Raw genomic sequence first — 20,005 nt, forward strand, 5'->3', positions numbered from 1 at the left:
CACTGAATTCATATCACCTGAAAAGTTTCATATCCCAAGGTTCATACTATAGTCTGGCTTTCTTACAATATTGCCATATCATACCATTACTGTACAGGTTATATTTAACTTGGGTTTGTGCCATTCTAGATAAATCTGAAAATTCCTTTATGGGTTTTCGGCCCGCTTCGCTAATATTACGAATTCAGCCGAATATTTGAGTTATATGAGTGACAAAATCAATTTGATAATTTTATATTCTTTTTTTTTGCATTCGCCTTATTGATTTATTCTTATTGTTTATTTGTTATTTTTTCTTACATATACATACATAAAATTTTCAATATTTTTAGTAAGTGCATATATAGAAACTAATATTAATTTTCTTTGTTTTCAAATTTTTATTTTCAGGTACGTACAATAAAATAAAAATTCGATTGCATGAGTCAATATTACCTTAATATGGATGCACTTGCTTATACATTAGCATGGTAAGAAATTTTGTTGTTAATTTTTTTTTTTCATTTTCCCTCAGAAAATTTTCAATAATTGAAAAAATGAAATTGAATATAATATTGATTTTCTTTTTTCGAATATACACGTAAAAAAAAATACGATATAAATATTACGAAAAAGAATATTAAATGAGTGTTCACTATATTTTGTTATTAAGGGCTTCTTCTTCAGTCAATAAAACACGAAAATTCAATTATTAAAAAAAGTAAATTTAAAAAAGTAATTTAAATGTTTTCTAATTAATTTTTGGTATTTCTAATTAGTTCATTGTTTACAATGTCTTTATATAAGAAATATGAAAATTATAAAGATTTTCCACGATCATTACTGCTCCTGAAACAAATTGAGAGCCATTTGCCGGCTCAAATTATAATTATATTCCAGTTCTAATTTTAATTAATTAAAATTCTGAAATTTAGTAAAAGAATTTTTTTTTATATTTTAATTAACGGCGTAACATTTTCAAAAACCCTTGTTCTATATGCTCAAAGGATATAACTTTTACGATAAACTTTAAGATAAAATTCACCATATAAGTATTTGTTTTTTAAAATAATCAAATATAATATTAGATGTAAAAAAAAAAAACGCAAGAAATTAAAATTATAATTTTTTCTTAACACAAAAAGTGCATAATGCTTTTATATAAGATTTTTCAAGGTTAAGATACTTAGTGTTGTATGTACTAAAAATGCTGCAACTAAAATCGATAAAAAATGCGCATTATACAATAAAAAAAATTGACATTTTAAAATTAAAAAAATTTTTAATGCTCTTAAATATTGAAACTCAATTAAGTTAAATATTTTAAATTCTAAGAAGTTTATTAAGTTTTAAAAATATTTCAAAGAATCATTGAAAATGTAAAATATTTTTAAGTTAAATTTCCTTTAGAAAATTTTGGTAGCGTTTCGAAATTCATAGACGTGTTAAAATTAAATTTGGAATAAATAAATAATTTTATTGTTTTAAAATTTTGTAAATTATAAAAATTTTTTAAAATTCTCATTAGAAAGTGTTAAAATTCGATAAGGAACTCGAAAAACAGTTTTAACGCATTGAAATTCAAAAAGAATAGGTTGAATATATTGATTGAATTGATTGAATCTTCTAGAGATATTCGAGGGCAATTAAATCGTAGTCTAAAATAGCGCTTTTTAATAAATTAGTTGTGTTTTGTAAAATTTCAATTTTAAATTCAGTCCGAAATTGATAATTCTGGAAATATTAGAGAATTCAAAGATAAATAGACAATATGGAATTCTGAATGATATTGAATACTCAATTACGATCAATAGTTAACTAAAGTATGATTTTCAATGAGTTTTCAAAATTTACTAGTATTAAATTTTTTTATGTAATCAGCAATTCTTAAGTTATCGGAGTAAACAAATATTTAAAAAATAATAATTTTTTTTAACTAATGTGACGTTTTAAATATTTTTAAATTTTTTTTCTATAAAAGAAATTTACGATAAAATTGAATGATTACACATTGAATTCAAAATCAAATAAATTTCTTTCTTAAATTTTTTTTTTTTAACTCATTTTCAATAATAATTTGAAATAAATAAAGTTTTTTTTTTAAGAAATAATTTTTGTATTTAAAGTTCTCCTAAGTTCATTATATTTGTTTATTTATGCAATAAAAATCTAATTTTCATTTTCTCTGTTTTCTTTTTTTCTTTTCTTTTTGTTCATCTTTTATCGTCATAATATTTCCCTTTTTTTATATTTTTCATTTTTTATTTTATCATTCCTTTGTTCTGTTATTTTTACGATCATCATTATTATAATTTATCCTTCCTTTGAATATGCATACATATCTGTATGTATGTGTGTATGTGTATATATAAATTTATATATTTATTGGATCGCTGTAAATAAAGCTGTGGCGAACCTTAAGTTTCTTGCGGTTCCGAAACAGTACATTTTCTTCTTAAAGGTTTTGGATAAAGCTAAAGGTTCTCAATAATCCATTGCCATGCCAGCCGAAATTCACTTAAAAATTATTTCTCTTAATTCGTTTATTGCAACAATTTGTTTGACTGGTGTAAAAATACTAAGGGAAAATTCACCAAAATATAGAAATCTGTAATATCGAAATTCAAAAAGGCTCTATATAGTTTATGGAGAAAAATTTAAGAAATGAGTTGTTTTAATAACTCAACGAAAGTCGATCTAATTGAAAATTGAAAGTAATTTTAAAAAATGAGAATTTTTCTATTGTCTCTTTCAATCTTTCGAGATAAAGAGAATAGAAGAGAAAATATATAATTAGTATATTGGAAATTTTTAAGAAGCTCTTTTTCGAAATACTTCGAAAAATATATAATATTTTTGAATTCCAACGAGAAATTTTAATAAAAAGCATAAATGGTCTTGTTATGTAAACTCTTCATTTAATTTAATTTATATGTGTGTATTCATACACACATAATTATATGTGTGTATTCAGATGCATTCATACATACTTTTGATATATGTAGATACAATACGGACTGCAAACTTACAATTCAAATTTTATGGTTAATATTTCTAATAGAGAAAAGGGAGTAAGTTCCGCGTTCTAAACGTTAATTCATCGGAATAATTGCTTATATTTTTCGAGATCATTTATCTACTAAGGATTACAAATAATATTGAAAATTTTAAATAGTAAATAAATTGAAATTTAGTTTAAATTTAACTCTTTGAGTATAATTTTAATTTATAAAATGGTTCGCACAAAATTTCCAAAAAAGGTTTATTATAACTGATATGAGATAAGTATGTCTTTCGAAATTTTACTGAGTATTAGAAATTTTTTATACACTGTCTACAAATTCTTAAAGCTTCTTCCATCTCATTATTTTTATATATTTTTTTTATACTTAATTCATATTTACTTTTTTTTTTCAATAATATTCCATTATACTACTTTGATAAAAAGGGAGGGTTGAATTCTAATATATAATGCTCTTTATGCACATAATATATTTATACATATATATGAAATGTGTATATGTAACATTGTGTCATACTATGTGCTGTATAGCGCCAATATAATAAAAATATTGTCTTGATTTTTATTACGAATTTATTTTTCTTCTTTGTACTCTTTTTTTCTTTCAAATTTCTACACAAATTAGAGGAAGGAAAAAGTATAAGTATAAAAGAAGGAAAAAAAAATATAAAATCTATACTTATTCATATTCAAATGTATGAGAATTTTTATATACATATACATATATGTATATGTAGATATTATGATTGAAAGTCAAAAAGAAAAAGTATAACAGTTTTATCGAAAATTCTTCTTATGTAAAGATATCGGGGAACGTCTTTAAAATCAACAAAGAAATTTATTGAAATCTTTATTAAACTTTGTTTCTTCATTCATATACGAGAACATATGTAGCAATGCACGTATGTACGAATATTTTATAATAGTGGCTCATATTTTATGAAATATGTTCTTTATAAAATGCACTGATTAATCGGATAAAAAGTATAAATGTACCATCACATGCTAGTTAGAAACAAAGAACTTTTTATAATTGCATGAAGAAAATCAAAGAACAAACATTGTTTATCGAAAATTCTTTGTTTATTGAAGAACATATCCAATTACACACTTATATGTTATTATTAAAATTTTTCAATAAAATTTTCTTTTAAAAAAGTGTTAAGAACTCATAAAATACGACCGTTTCAGAATTTACTCTTTTCTATAACAGTTTACAAAATAATAAAATATAGCATGTGTGTATATGTATATGCACACGAACATTTGTGCATATGTCAAATGGAGTAGAAATATTTTTGTGTAAGATTTTCTATTATTATGTTTTACGTATTGTAATTCCAATTCAAGATGAAATTAATTAATTATTTAAGAATTCAAAATCTGAACCATTTCTCATATAAGTATACTATCCAAAAATAAATATATTCTAAATTCTAGAACTAATTTTGAAATTCAATGTTAATTTTAAATTTTCTATTTTTAATATTTTTAAATAATAATACAAGTTAATAAAATTTATGAACAGTCGAACCTCCATAACGAGCACGAAAAATTATTTTGCAGCAAAATTAACATGAATGTGAAAGAGTGAGTTCTCGTTAAAGAGTATGAAAAACATTTTATTTTTAAAATTAATTATTACGAGTTTATTTACGAATTAATTACATATTTCTAAAATTTTTTAATTCTACGCACACAAAGTTTTTTCCAAATTAATGTTGGTTTCATTCACTCGTAAAGTTGGCAAATCAAAAATTTTCTTTTAAAAAGGGTCTTTTTAAAATAAAAATTGTTTTGTTTTGAGGAAATTTTGACTTAAAGAGAATTTATATTTGCTAGTTTCGTGTAGTAGATTCAATTGCCAGCAAAATAATATAAAAATTATTCTTGTTAACCGACAAACACAACGGTTTTTAAAGATTTCATGTTATAGAGGGTGAATACAAGAAAATTCTAGTTATGATAAAAAATATAACAAAACTGTTCATATTCATAAGAATAATTTTGTTGTGCGTGACCTTGTTTTATAGGGGGTTGACTGTAAAATAATTATTTTTTAATAAAATTGCGAATTATTTCACCTTTACTTTTTATTATAAATGATAGTGCATGCATTTCAAACCTAACCAAATTCTTTAATTTCTTCGTTAAATTTAATTTTATTAAAATAATCATTTGCTTTCCTTTTTCATTAAAATTAAAATGAAAATATTTTTGTGTACAAGAAATAGAATTTTATTAATTGTAAAAATTTTAACAATTTATTTAAAATTGCAATCTTCTTACATTAAACTTGACCATAATTTTAATTTAAATTACAAAATTATTTGTTTAGTTTTCGAATTTCTTTTAAAAAAAAAAATTTATAAAAATCATCATATTTTTAATATTAAATATTTTAAATATTCTTACATAAGAATTTCCTACGTGTCCAAATATTCTCTTTATTACACATAAGATATTAAAAGAGAAATAAAGAAAAGAAATTTTCAATTTTTCCACAAATTTAATTCAATTTAGTAGAATAAATAGGCAACAAAAGAACAAAAAAAAAAAACAGCAGAGCAAAAAAAATTCAATATCAAAATATTAAAGTTAATTTTTTTTTTGCCAAACTTTATCCTGAACTTTTTCCCTGGAATAAAATAAAAATTTTAATAAAAAAACATAATAAAAATATGAGGAAAAATAAAATTAAAGATTAAAGTAAAATAAAATTTGTGAATCAATTTTTCGAAAAAAAAAGTTGTTTTTTTTTTTTTTTTTTAATAATTTTATATTGTAAGGAAATGAGTTATGTAGGGGCACTTCATTTACAGTCTACGGAAAGATAAGATCTGAAAAAATTTTGATTGAGGTTGGTTGGGCGAATTGGACGAAAACATAATATTGTACTTATACCCTTTAAGTGCTATTAAATTTGGAAATATTTTTAAAGTTAAACGCTAATTTCATTTTAATGACCAATGAGAAGAAACTTTTACTTAAACTTGGTCCGAATTAATTTAATTTTTTAAGATTGTTAGTCAAAATTAACTTGATTCCTTTTGGACATTTTAAAAGAATAAAATAAGTATAGAATAAATGAATTATTTTTGAACAAGAAGCTGAAAATTAGATATAAGAATTCATTGTGTTCATTTCCAAATAGAAGAACGTACACATATAAATTTTAATTCAATTAAGAGCTTTTCAAAAAACCTATGTCCTTCTTAAGAACCATTAATTTCATAGAGTTGCCGAAAAACAATCTCTTTAAAATATCTTGCTTTAATTCATGTGTTCGCTTATTTAAAAAAAAAAACGAACTCTAAGACCGAGTACAGGTGAAAAGCAATAGAAACCCTTTAATTTTGAATAATATAATAAAAAAAAAACTTTTTGTTACTTACGTTCCATTTTCCAATTTGGTCGTCTGTATTTTCTTTCTTATATCCTTCATTATTATTATTTTTAAGAAAAATGTTTATCCAATGTCTTTTTAAATAAAATGAAAAAGTTTCATTTTCTTTTTTCTCCTATTAAATGAAAATAGGATTTGACATGAAAACAAGAACAAGAAAAACTATGTGCTCTTTGAGAAGAAAATATTAAACGGAATGTCCTTATTTTTTTTTTTACAAAGAAATAAGAAACATTTTTACAAATACATTGATACTCTAAGGAGGAAGAAATTTGTTTTTCTTACTTGCTCCGCTTTTTTTTTTTCTTTTAGTCTTTCATATTATTTGGAGAATCAGTTTCTGTGTCTCTGTCTCTAGTTATTACAACTCTTTTAAAAATAAATTTTTTAAATGAAATTTCATGTTTTTTTTTTTTGAAAACTTTATTTTTTATAATTTTTTGTTTTTCGTAAAACATGAATTTACATTTAATTTGGATGCAACTTTATTCTGTTGATAGCACTAGAAAGCAATTTATAAAGATTTTTTTTTTTTTTAATAAGTTTTTGCCCTCCTCTTGTAAATTATTTTTCTTTAAGTTTGTGTGTCTGGTTGCTTGTTTTCTGTGTCACTTAAGAATTTTTTCTCTTACGTTTATAATAAATGAGAATTGAAATAGATTTAATACCATCAAAATACGTTGATCGTTTTAATTTTTTAACCCTTTTGAGGATAAAAATTCATTTTGTTTCCTTTTCAGATTTCTTGAAAATAGTTTTATATTTTAAATTTTATAGATATTAATTTTTTCTTGTTTTTCTTTCAACATTGAATTAAGAAACTAGTGAGACCATTAAATTTACGAAGCTTTAAAATTAATTATTGAAATTGCATGCGTAGTATTCGGAAATGGGAATTTTTTAAAATTTTCATACATTTTTTAATAAAATTAATGATAATTTCCAGAGTTTGTTTTAATCAACACAAGGATTAAAAATTTTTAAAACAACAATTAAAATAATTTATTTAAAAAAAAAACTTAAGAATTCACGTGAATCAATGTTGAGAATTTACGATATTTGCTGGAAGTTCTTGTATGCAAATTTCGTGAGTAGAGACTGTGTATGCTTGGAACAAGGGTTGTTGTTAGCTTGATTCCAATTCGTACAGAAATTTTTCAATTTTTCATTTAGTTTCTATACCATTTATTATATTAACACTTTTAATTTCTAAAAATGATCCTGTCGAATTTCGTCTTCAAAAGGGTTAATAAAAAGTAAATATTTTTGTCTCTAAATTGAATATGAAATATAATATTGTTAAATAATTTACAGTTTTAACCTGTATAGCACCGTAAAAATTTTCAAGTTGAAAATTTCATAAAAGGATGAAGTTTTTGTTTATATTTTAAATTTAGTTTTTCCTTATGCAAATAAATAGATTTAATTCCAATTAAAATAACACAATTATTTTTCATATTTAAAATAAAAATTCAATGTTTTTTTTTCCTAGTCCTTGGAAATTATTTTTTTATATTTGTTTTTCGTTTACTTGCAAATATTTTTCAAGTACGCTAAAATTATTAAGAATGTTCAACTCTTGTTGAATTTCTTTTAATTTATTTAATTTATTTTTAATTTTTTATTTCATAAATTTAATTTATTTACTTATTTTTTTATTTGTTTTGTTTTAGCTTAGCTCGTTTTAAATTCAATTCTAAAAACTAGTTGACTCTTCGCTTTATAGAAAATCAAATGAATGCTTACCAGAAATATTTTGAAAATTATATTAAATTTTTTTTTCTATTAAATTAAAATTTTTAATGTTCAACAAGTTTCTAGATCATAATTAATAAAATCTTATAAAATTTTGAAAAGAAAAAGCGAGAATTTCCTTGAAATGGTTTGAAATTCACAATAGTTCCATAAGATAATACCAAATTGGGATGGTATAGCAAAATGGATACAATTAACATGGCAGCAATCGATTTTATATTTTGGGAAATTTAAGCAATAGAAGGCATACAATTATTTTTTAATATTGTAATACTAGTTCTAATTAAGTTAAAAGCTTAAGTTCAATTTTGGATTCAACATTGGATTGATTTATTTTCGGACAACGTAAATCAAAATATTTTTGTAACTCATTTTTTACATTTCTTAATTTTGGTATTAAAGTTATTAAAATTTCAATCGATTAAGAAATAAATCACTAATTTTTTCGCTTCATTTCAATATTAATGTAATTAAAATACAAGGGACAATAGACCTGAAATTTAATTATATAAGAATTTTTTTCCGTTTTGCACTTTATTAAATTTGTAGCAGAAAACAAAATCATATAAGAGTCTATTAAATTAAATTAAAATCTTACACCATTTCATATACATTTGTATATAAAATATCTATATATATATATATATATATATATATATATATATATATATATATATATATATATATATATTTTAAATATAATTGAGACACAACAACTTTGACCTAAATTTATTTTAAAATTAAAAAAAAAATAAGAATTATTATAATTGTAATAAGACTTTAGCATCAAACCATTTTGTCTCCCACATTTCTTGAGTTTTTTTTTATTTAATTTAAATTTCGTATTTTCTTTGAAGTAAAAGTGCAAATACAAAAATATAAAAAAAAAATTCTGTTCTCCTGTTTGCGCTTCATGAATTTTATCTTAAATTACAAGACACGTTTCACATCATTACGGTAAATTACGATAATCAAATGATAAAGGAAGCTATAGTAGATTTTAAAGAAGTAGTATAATTTTATTGTAATATTTCACCTTACCCTATGTATAGTAACATTTTGATGTTTTAAGAGAAAGCTCTCCGAAAACTGCAATTACTTGTTTGAATGTAATTTAAGAGAAAATAAAATGGGTTTTTGTACTCTTTTGTCCGTGATTTGAGAACTCAATCAAGAATATACAAAAATTTTATTATGAGAATTTATAATTTGTTAAAATTAAGAACAATCAAACTAAATCAAACTTAGTGTACGAACCAAATGGAACTTACCAGTTCTTTTTCGATACTAGTATCTAAGGCATCTTTTTAATAGTTTTTCTAATATCTAAGACATGTAATAATCCTCATGGTTTAGTAGTTGTTCATTCTTTAAAACAATGAAGAGATTAAAATTAAGAGATTAAAATTATTTAAAATATTGAGAAATAGAATTTTTTTCAAGAGATTTTGATTTGGTGAAAATGTTTTGTATCCCAAGGTTGTTTGACTTCTTAACATTTATATAGTTTTATAACAACTATTTATATGAGATAATGTAGAAGAGATCTCTCGGTTTTTAAATGAATGACTATTAAATGTCTAGATAAATAACTATTTGCGTATTAAAATATTATAAAATAGCATTTAGAGTAAAATATTGAAGTGAATGCAAAATTAATGCTGTTGCGACACTTGAATTTTACTGTTCATAATAATAAGCTATGCCATAACAATTTTTTGATTTATTACAAAAAATATTTTCATAAATAATTAATTTTTGTTTTTAAAAAAAAAAAGTATAACCTTTAATTTTAAAAATTAATTTTTTTTTCTCGTTTTCTTATAACCTTAAGTTTAGAATATCCCTTAAGTCGAAAATATTTTTTAATATGATAAATCTAGTTTATAAAATAAATGATTTCTCTTGAGCTAACAATGTCTTTAATGACAAAATTTTTATAAGATTAATTCTATCGCACCAAATTCAAAGGATACCAAAATATAATTTTGCATTTAAGAACGATTAATACTATATAAGTATAGCTATATTTAAATGAGTACTCATAGCATGATATTTTAAAGCACAAGAAAATATGCAAAAGAATTAGCGAAAAGTTTAAGAACAGAAGAATCTTAAAGGAAAATTCATGTAGGTAAGAAAATGTTATAGAATACCTTAAAGAGTATTGCAATTATTAATCATTTAAGAATCTTTAATCCAGACAAGAAATTTAATTATTTTATAATTTGCTCTTACTGTGTGATAATTGTGGCAAAATAAGTTTATTTTTTAAATTTATCATTAATAAATGTCAATTTATCACTTCAGTTTTTAAACTTTGTTTTGTGATAATAATAAAAAATTGGAGCTAATATGCTAATGCATTTTCCTGGTTAAAATTCCTATAAATGAGTTTTGAACTTAAGGATGTTTTTAATAATAATTCTTTTTATTTAAAATATAGAAATTTAATATGAATTAAAGTTCAATGAGCACAGTACAATAATGATTGCGCGTATAAATGGGAATTTTGATTTTCTATTACCTTTAACTGTTCTTGCAGTAGCAGAATATACTATAGGGTTTACACCAAATATCATTTTTGCTTTGCTTTCCTGTTATATGCAAAGAAACAGCTCTAATAACTTTTTATATGGTTACTAGTTTACTAATAAATTATTTCAAAATTGTAATGACAGCGACGATGTGTCATTTTCGATATTGTCCTTCCATATTGTTTTTGGTTTTCCTCTCGCACGATAATATAACAGTTTCGTGTAAAATATTTTGATTCGTATGTATCAAGTGACCTGCCCAACTTAGTCTTTTCACCTTTATAAATCTAATGGTGTCTTAATTTTTTCATTGCCAAGAAGATTTTGTTGCTCAAAAAATTCTTCGTAGCATCTTTCTTTCAAATATGAGTAAAGTGTTTTCATTTTACATTGTAAGTGTCCACCATTCACAACCATATATTATAATCGGTCGAACAATTGTTTTACATATTACAAGTTTCGATTGTCTTGAAAGTAGTTTTGACTGCAACAATTTCTTATTTGCATAATAACTTTTATTTTCAGCAGTAATTCGGTCTTATATGTCTAATTGATCTTGCATGCTTTCCGAGATATGTGAAATTTGTCTCATCTTCGAAATTGTATTCATTGATGCTTATATTGTGGGCGGACCCCTTCTGTGTTTTCGTTTTTAAATATTTTGTTTTCTTTCCATTTATTTTCAATTCTACTTTTTTTTTGGATTTTTTTCTTATATCACGAATTTTTCTATACCAATGTCCTGTGGTTTTTTGATGTAATTGCAATATCATGAGCGTATGCTATTATTTGATAGGATTTTGTAAAGTTATTTTTACCTTTCTATTATTACGTTAAATAGCATAACCAATCTCAAAATTTTCTGAAGATGAATTCTGAATGGCTACCTTTAGCTTTGAACAGATCATTGTTGTAATGGCAAGCCTTTGCTAATTTGTGAGGAACATCAAGTCTTAATAGAGACGATATAATTTTTTTTTTTTTGAAGACTTGCAGGAATTCAACAAATAGAATGTGCAACAAATTCACAACATTTCTCCATATTTTTTTGCAAAATATCTTTTACATATTACAATAAAAATTATGAAAATTGTGTTGCGATAACAATAATGAAGGAAGTAGTTTCACTTAATCAATCTCAATTTTTAATCAAATTTTATTTAAATTGTTTTGTGATTTGATTTCAAATTTTTTTGTAATAATATTCCCGCTTTAATCCTTGAAAAACAAACAAAAATTAGACAATTTTCAATATTTACATTATTAACATACTTAATCCGCAGTCAATTCTTAATAAATGCAAATAAATATTTTACATATTATTGAAATATTTTCATTATTACTACAAATTCTTATTTTATTAAATCAGCATTTTCAAGTGAACCATATAAACATTTAAACCGACATACAATTATTGTGGTTCTGTTTAACATTCTCTATATAAATACTTATATGCATTAAAACTCCTTATTTGTAAGAGAATGTCTTAAAAATAATCCGATATTAGTGATATCCAATACTCAATAATCATTTTGTTTTTTTTTTTTTTTTTCGACAAACAACATTTTATAATGTCAGTTTAATCATAACATAATAACAATATATAGAAAATTTTACATTCAATATAATTTAAATGTGCTGTAGGGTAATCAAAAAAAAACAATGAGTAAACAATAATAATAAGAGATTATATAAGCATTCCTGTTATTCCTTTATATTATACCTACATACATATATAAATATTTTTGATTTTCATTGTTTTTGTTTATTGAATCCCCGCGATTTTCATATTGAACCCTATACGATATAGAATCAAATATAAGAATTGCATGTTATTTTAAATACACTTTTACTGTTATTTTCATAATTTATCATTTCATAATCTTTGAATTTTTATTGTTGTTTTTTCTTTTATAAATATACAAAATCAGCAGAATTTCGTTTATTTTTTATTTAAATTCTTTAAAAGTCTATATATAACATGGCACGTTATACGTACTACACTATGTAAACTTGTACATATAAATGAGATAAAAACTGTATAAAATTCTGTAACCAGTGCTACTGCTGCCGGTACATTGTTTCAATATTAATAACAAAAAAAAAAAAAGAAGAACTTTTTCAATATTGTAAAGTGGAAAGTACTTGTTATTAAATATACAGAAAAACAAAAACAACAACAAAAAGAAAAGAGTTTTTGAGAACAATCAACAAAAAGTAAAGAGATAAGGGACGGCATATATACTTACTCCTGCATGCAGTACATACCAATAGATGGCGGAGGAAATGAGAAAAATTATGGAAAAATATTTTTTTTTTTTTTGCTTAGCTTGAAGTTTTTCCATTTAAAACAAGAAACAGAAAAACAATTGTGTGCCGTTGTTTGTTTTATTATTTTCCGTTTTGTTTTATTTTTTTATTTTTTCTTATATTGTGTTTTTTTTTTTTTTTTTTTTACAAACATTCAATTCAGCACATTGCATATTTTGGTATATAAGAAAATGAAATATTAGCATATTTGTGCTTTTATTGTATTCTTTGTGTTTTTGTATAATAAGGGCGGAAGAAGTCAATGAAACAAATTAAATATTTTCTAATAATTAAGATTGCCAATTGTTAAAAATTCAAAAGAATTAAAAAAATTTTAAAAATTGTTTTCAGTATTCCAAATGATGAAATTCTAACCAACAGTTTTATTTTTACATTATAGTAAAATATGAAAAAAAAACTCCTATAAATATGTAATTTGTTAAAAGTTAATTATGGAGTGACAGTGATGACTCATTAGTTGCTATCGTATTGTCATTATTGAAATTTTAAAAATAATTACAAATTACCAACAGTCACTGACATATAACTACGGAAAGCCTAAAATTAAGTAAATAGTAAAAAAATTGCATATTTTTAGGCGACATTTTTTTTCTCATATTTTATTTATATGTAGTTTTATTATATAATTAGTAGATGATAATGACATCTAGGATTAACAATTCGTTTAATACTGTAAATACGAAATTTTTTTCTTTCTATGAATGTATGTAGATACTTGCAATTTACTCATTAAGAAAATTGTTCTAAAACGTATGCCTGTAATAATTTTAAATTAGCGATCTAAAAGTTATGTTTCATTTTTAAAAACTTCCTCTTTCCTTGAATCAAATTTCAGGCCTTTTTAATTTTCTACCAAAAAATTAATTTGTTTAATAATTAATACCATATTACATTTCATGAAGCTGGTATTCCAATATAAAATTGTTTTCAAAACAAACAGTATAAAATATCCTTTTTCCTTTTAATAATTTTGTAACTGATATCTACGTTTAGTGTATAAGTGCTGCATTTTAAATACTTTCTTAATACAATAAAAATAATTTTAAAAAATACTAATTTTGAAATATTTCGGACATAATTTTTTAAAATTCGAATTTCTTTTTAATCTGGGAAATTTAAATTTAAAAATTCTGAGAAAATATTCATTAAAATTGTATACTTGCTTTCCTCTCTCTCTCGCTCTCACTCTCAAAATTTTCCTTCCTCAACTATTATAATTTTGTAGGGTACACCTATTTAATTATTTATTGATTTATACTGTCAAAAATTCATAGCCTGGGTAATTAAAATGTCAAAATTTATTCACATGTCCACAATTATAATGTGTAAAATAAAAAATTAATAAAATATTCTGGTCATCTTATTATTTATTCATGTTTTCTTTGTACATACCGTATAGAATTTAATAAATTCTTTTTACTTTGGGATACTTGAGAATCGCATATATATGTACATACATACATATGTATGAGCATGTATGTGTATTTAAAGAAAATTATATAAATTTTTTTTAGGCTTTTTTAGTTTCATTCCCCAAATATATTCATTGCCCACTGCAACTAATCTAAAACCTTCCTCTTATTATACTTGTTTGTATATATTATGTACTCATATTTTATTTTTATATAGAAAGACATGTATAAGAAATATTTAAAGCCAAAATTTATTTAGAATTTATATACCCATGTAACTGTATAAGAAGATATCAGAAATTACTAAAAATAGAAACATCTTGTATATTCTTTGTTTTTTTTTTTGAAACAAATTTCAATAGAGTTCCTCTTTTGTTATAACACGTACCTATTTAAAGGTATAGACAAAACATTTTTTTTCTTATGTTACCTCTCTATACACATATAGAATATATATGCATGCCAAATTTTTGGTAAATAATCCAATATAACTTTATTATTACAAAAACAACAAAAACAAAAAAAAAACCAAATCTTTACTTTGCTACCCATCTCATATTTCATTCTCTTGTATTGTTTTATTCTCAGAATTGAAGTATTTTCTCAAGAACATTGTTTTTTCTCTTTTCCTTTTTTGTTTTTTAGATATTTATAAGTTTACTTACGAGAAGCACACAAAAAAAAAAATAAGAAATAAAGGCAACAAAAGTGAAAAGCCCTTCAGAAATTTTTGCTTTCCTGGCATTTATTTATTTATATATACGACACATCCACATATACACATAAAATAAAATATCCTTATACTGATATTCTATTTCAACATTTACTCTTCTATATATCTATATATATATCTATACATATTTATGTACATACAAAAATTATTTGTGTTTGTATGAATTTTCAAATGTTATCAATCAAAAAAAATACAATGACTTTTTTTTTCTCTTTTTTGTGTTTTTTTTTTAAGTGGAAATGTCATCTTTTCACAGTGCTACAAATCATAGAGCAACAAAACAAAAACAAAAAAAAAAGAAATCTGAGAGTGAGAGTGAAAGTATAAAACAGAAAAAAATTTATTCATTTTGTCGTCTTTTGAAGGTGAATTGGTGAATATTATTATTATTCTACCCCCTTTTATATATTTTTCAATAAGATAACACTAACTCTCAAATTTCAGGAACGTATAGTATTTCAGGAGCGTATCCATTCCATTTTTATTTAAGATTTGTTAAGAAGAGAAAATGATAAAAAATGAAAGGGAAATTAAAATATTACACGACCGTAGTAGGGAAATTGTAAATTTGTTGAGTTTGATAAGAATATGAACTCATTACTTATATTTAGGTACTCTTGACACCAGTACGTATTAAAGCTTCGTATTATAGTTTCATAAAAAATTTTATACAGTATTAGATTTTCTAGTATGTATTTTGAATCACTAATAATCCTTTAATTATTAACATATTTTTTGGGTACCATGTCTATTGTCTACTAAAGGAGTTTTAAAATTTTCAATTTTACTATTAATTTTTAAGTATTTCAAAGCAATTTTTCTAAATCAAGCTACAGTATCCAAAATTTTTTTTTAAAAATTAAATTTATTAAATTTAAGTTTTAAATTTTAAACAAATTATTTTCAATAGCTTAGTTAGAAATTTTTTAAGTGCTATTTTAATTCTTGAAATGGTTTAGAAAATTTCTTCAAACTTATTGACATGATTTACAATACCACTCGATGTATATACATTGGTGGAATCTAAATTATCTAATAATTAAATTAAAATAGGCAAAATACAGGGTGTCTGAAAAGTTTCCGTATTTTTTTTTTTAAATATTTTTACAGCTTAGAAATTCTATGTGGATTAAGAAATTAACATTGTTAACTGGTCAGAGACGTTTATTAGAGTAGTAATAACAATATTCACAACAAATGCTCAAAATTAGCTATACATTTGCAGTAACACATGCACAAGCAACCTTGAGTGCCTCTCCGACGTGGTCTCCAACTCCTGGTAACATTTTATGGCATAATAGACAGTAATTTTTTGTTGTAACCAGTCGTCCTTACAATTTCAGCTGTCTTCATACCTGACCTGTGTAATTCTATAATAGTAATGCACTTGTTATCGCGATTCATTTCTAGGCTAATAAAACATAAAAAAACACAGCTAACAAGGGGGTAAAATTGCACGACGAATGCAAATAATGAAACCAAATTGAAAAAAAAACCAAAAATATAACGAGAAAAATTATATTATTTCCAAAACTACGAGAACATTTCAGGCACCCTGTATAATAATTTTAATTAAATAACTCCGATTACACCATCTATTTAACATCATTTATTACTTTTATGGGAAATCAAGTGTATGACGCATAGTTTTCATCAACAAAACTATAACCAGATATTGTACAGGGCTCATAGGACAATCATAATATTTTCTTTTGATTTTATTTTCATTATTTTAAAAGTTTTTCTTTTTGATTTTTTAAATCAATGAAAATGAAATTTTTCTTGCAAAATAAAGATTAAAGGAGAAAAATATTTTATTCTCTACTTTTTCTTTAATATTTTTTATGATTGTTCTTGTTGTTCTTGTTTTTTTTTCGCATGAAGTGCGGAAATGTATTCCTGCAGGGATTTTCTGAATAGATTATAATATGAAAAAAAGAAAAATAAGAAATAAGAAAAAATAAAAAATAAAAACAAAACAGTTTTTTTTTTCTAAAATTATAAATGAAAAGCACAACACAAGAAGGATTTTTAAGGTGATGGTGTGTAAAATGTTACAGAGAATAAAAAAATAAAAGTTCGTGCGTGAAACGCAAAAGCGTAAAAATGAAAAAAAGAAAAATGCAAAAAATCAAAATAATAAAATTTAAATAAAGTTTTGTTTTTTTTTTCTATATAATCTTTTCTATATAAACCAACTGAGTCCAGGGATTTTTTTCCCTTAGTTTTTTCCCATTTCTTTTAAAGTTTGCTTTTTTTTTTTATTTAGGTCATAAATTGTGTGTATACAAATGTCGTATGAAATCAACATGAAAATGAAGTTGAAAGAAGTTTCTATATACTAAAAAATACTAAAAAAGACAAAGATTTATTGTCACCTAGTCCCACCTTAAAGTTTCAATTTCGTATACAAACCATTTAAAAAAGCAAGAAATTTTTAAAGGAATTTTTACAAAAAAAAAACATGTGAAGTACTTAAATCCTTGTACTTCTTGTATTAGAGTATGTGTTGGCTTACTTCCTTGATAGTTTTTGTTACAACATTTACTTTTATATATATTTTAATTAATTGTATATACTTGTATAATAAGAGGTTGGGTGTCAAGTGTTTGTATACTCAACAAAATATATAATTGAAATTTTCAACCTTATATGCAAAATTTTCATTTTTCTTTTTAATTGTATTTTGTACACCGCATCGCGGCTTATAATTAAATTTTAAATTTTTAATTTCAAAATTTAAAATTTATTTGTGATAAAAAACTACTTGTATATAATACGTAAAATTGGAAGAATTTAAGCTTCTTTCTGATTTCGAAAAATATATTGTAATATAAAATTCTAATTCTAAAATTTTGATAGCTTACAGGCTTACACAAATCATCACAATTATTATTTTAAAAAATTTAATAAAAATTTTACAATATTTACTTAAATTTGAGGACAAAATATATTTAATATGCGCCTAGATATACCGAGGAGAATTTATGGAAAATTCTATAGAAATTCTTCTCTTTTCCCCCGGATTTTCTTTAATTTCTGCTTTATTTATAAAAAAGAAAAATTCAAAACTATCAAAAACTAAAACTGACTATTCAACAATAAATAGAGTTTTTAAAATCAACTTAAAAGACAAAAAATAACACAAAAAAATCAAATAAACTTCCTTTCAAAAGTTGCTATCAAAAAACTTTTTTAAAGTTACTCTTTTTAGGGTTTTCGGTCTTTAATTCTATAGTAAATTTTTTTTTTTTTTTAAATTTACAAAACTTTTTTGTTTGTTTTTTGTTTTTTTGAATTTGATTCTTTTCTTTTTGTTTAATATTTTATTAACAAAATAACTTTGATTTTATTTATAACCACACAATGTCTAAAACATGAAAATATCGTTTTTCACAAAAACAATTAAAAAAGTTTTGTTTTCCTCCCAAAAAAAAAAAAAAAAATTTACTTTTTCTGGAAATGTTTTATTTGTTTTTGTTTTTTTTAAATTATGGACTTTTTTTTATCCTACTATTATAGTGTACAATACACAATAATGTTTTCCTTGGAAAATTTTTCCATTTAATTTTATACTTTTACTTTGCTAACTAATTTGCGGGCATTTTAAATTGAACACAGTCCAAACAAATTTTTTTCAAAAATGGAGTTTTTTTTTAAATTTTTTTTTGATATTTCATAATTACACTCAGCGGCGTATCTACTATGTATGCTTAATAAGAAATTTGCAATGGGCGTCGGAAAGCAGAGGCAAAAATTAAATTTTAAAAAACATAAAAATTTTTTCCAAATTTTTTCCTTACATGTTTTACAAACAAATTTGTGTGTTCCTATATTTACAGTGAAACTTATTCTATAATATGTACGTACCTACATACACATAAACGTTATGCAAAACAAAAAGCTGATAATTTAATTCCAGGCTTTGTTTCTGTACAATTTGTCTTGTATTACCATGATAAAGTTGCAAGAAAATGATTTATTATGCGTATTGTGCAATAAACATTGCATATTCGTCATTTCTCCACCAAAATTAGATTGTGGGGGTGCACTTTTTGGAAACAGCCGGGGGGCGCGGAACAAGTCAGAACCGGGACTGATTATATTTAATTGGGAAGCATTACAAATTTTCTCAAATAATTTTGTTTTCAACAAATATTTCCTAAAACAAATTTTTCTCTCTCCTTTTTGAGTTTTTGCATAGAAGAAGTTCTTTTTTAGTTGAATTTATTTTTAAACTTTGAAGGTCGCAAATAACAAAATTTTGGAGAAAAAAAAAAATTAAAATAATAGAAATTTTTTTTTTTTTACTATTTTTAATTTTCTTATTTTTACTTACACATTTTTGAAAATAAATTCTTAATATTTTTTTTTAAATTCTAGTAGGATAAAAAAACTTTTACGAGATATGTGAAATTTTCATTATGAATACAATTCTTATTTATTTTAATATGACTTCAGCTTTAATATTAAATAATAATATATACTTATTTAATAAAATACGAAAAATTGTGCAGTTCGAAATATTGGGTCTTATACTGAGTATCGAATTACTAGTGACTGATAGTGATAATTATCGTAAAAATATTATTTTTGTAAACACTACCACAAATTTATTCGTGTCATATCAAGAAAGACTATATTAAAAAATTTCACCATGATTCATGAACTTGCGATGTGTACTGTTCTTGTGTTCCAAAATTACCTTAAAAAAGTGAGATTAATGTTCATAAAAAGAAAATTCCACTATTATTTGCAATTTTTTTTAAACCCCCCCCCCCCCCTTTAATTTAATTTCCTAAACATAAATATAAAACCGTATATATATTA

General features: G+C 23.1%; 1 protein-coding gene across 2 annotated transcripts in view; it reads left to right on the forward strand.

Moving 5' to 3' along the window:
- LOC129608024 (RNA-binding protein Musashi homolog 2-like) overlaps positions 1-20,005 on the forward strand; it is a 77,529-nt gene that overhangs the window by 7,789 nt on the left and 49,735 nt on the right. For both annotated transcript variants that reach the window (XM_055519326.1, XM_055519325.1), the window contains exon 2: positions 391-470. In XM_055519326.1, the coding sequence (XP_055375301.1) occupies positions 421-470 (50 nt within the window). In that variant the 5' untranslated portion in view covers positions 391-420. The remainder of the gene's footprint in view (positions 1-390; positions 471-20,005) is intronic.

The sequence above is a fragment of the Condylostylus longicornis genome, unplaced genomic scaffold, assembly GCF_029603195.1.
Source record: "Condylostylus longicornis isolate FDR11 unplaced genomic scaffold, ASM2960319v2 ptg000030l, whole genome shotgun sequence".
NCBI classification, from domain to species: domain Eukaryota; kingdom Metazoa; phylum Arthropoda; class Insecta; order Diptera; family Dolichopodidae; genus Condylostylus; species Condylostylus longicornis.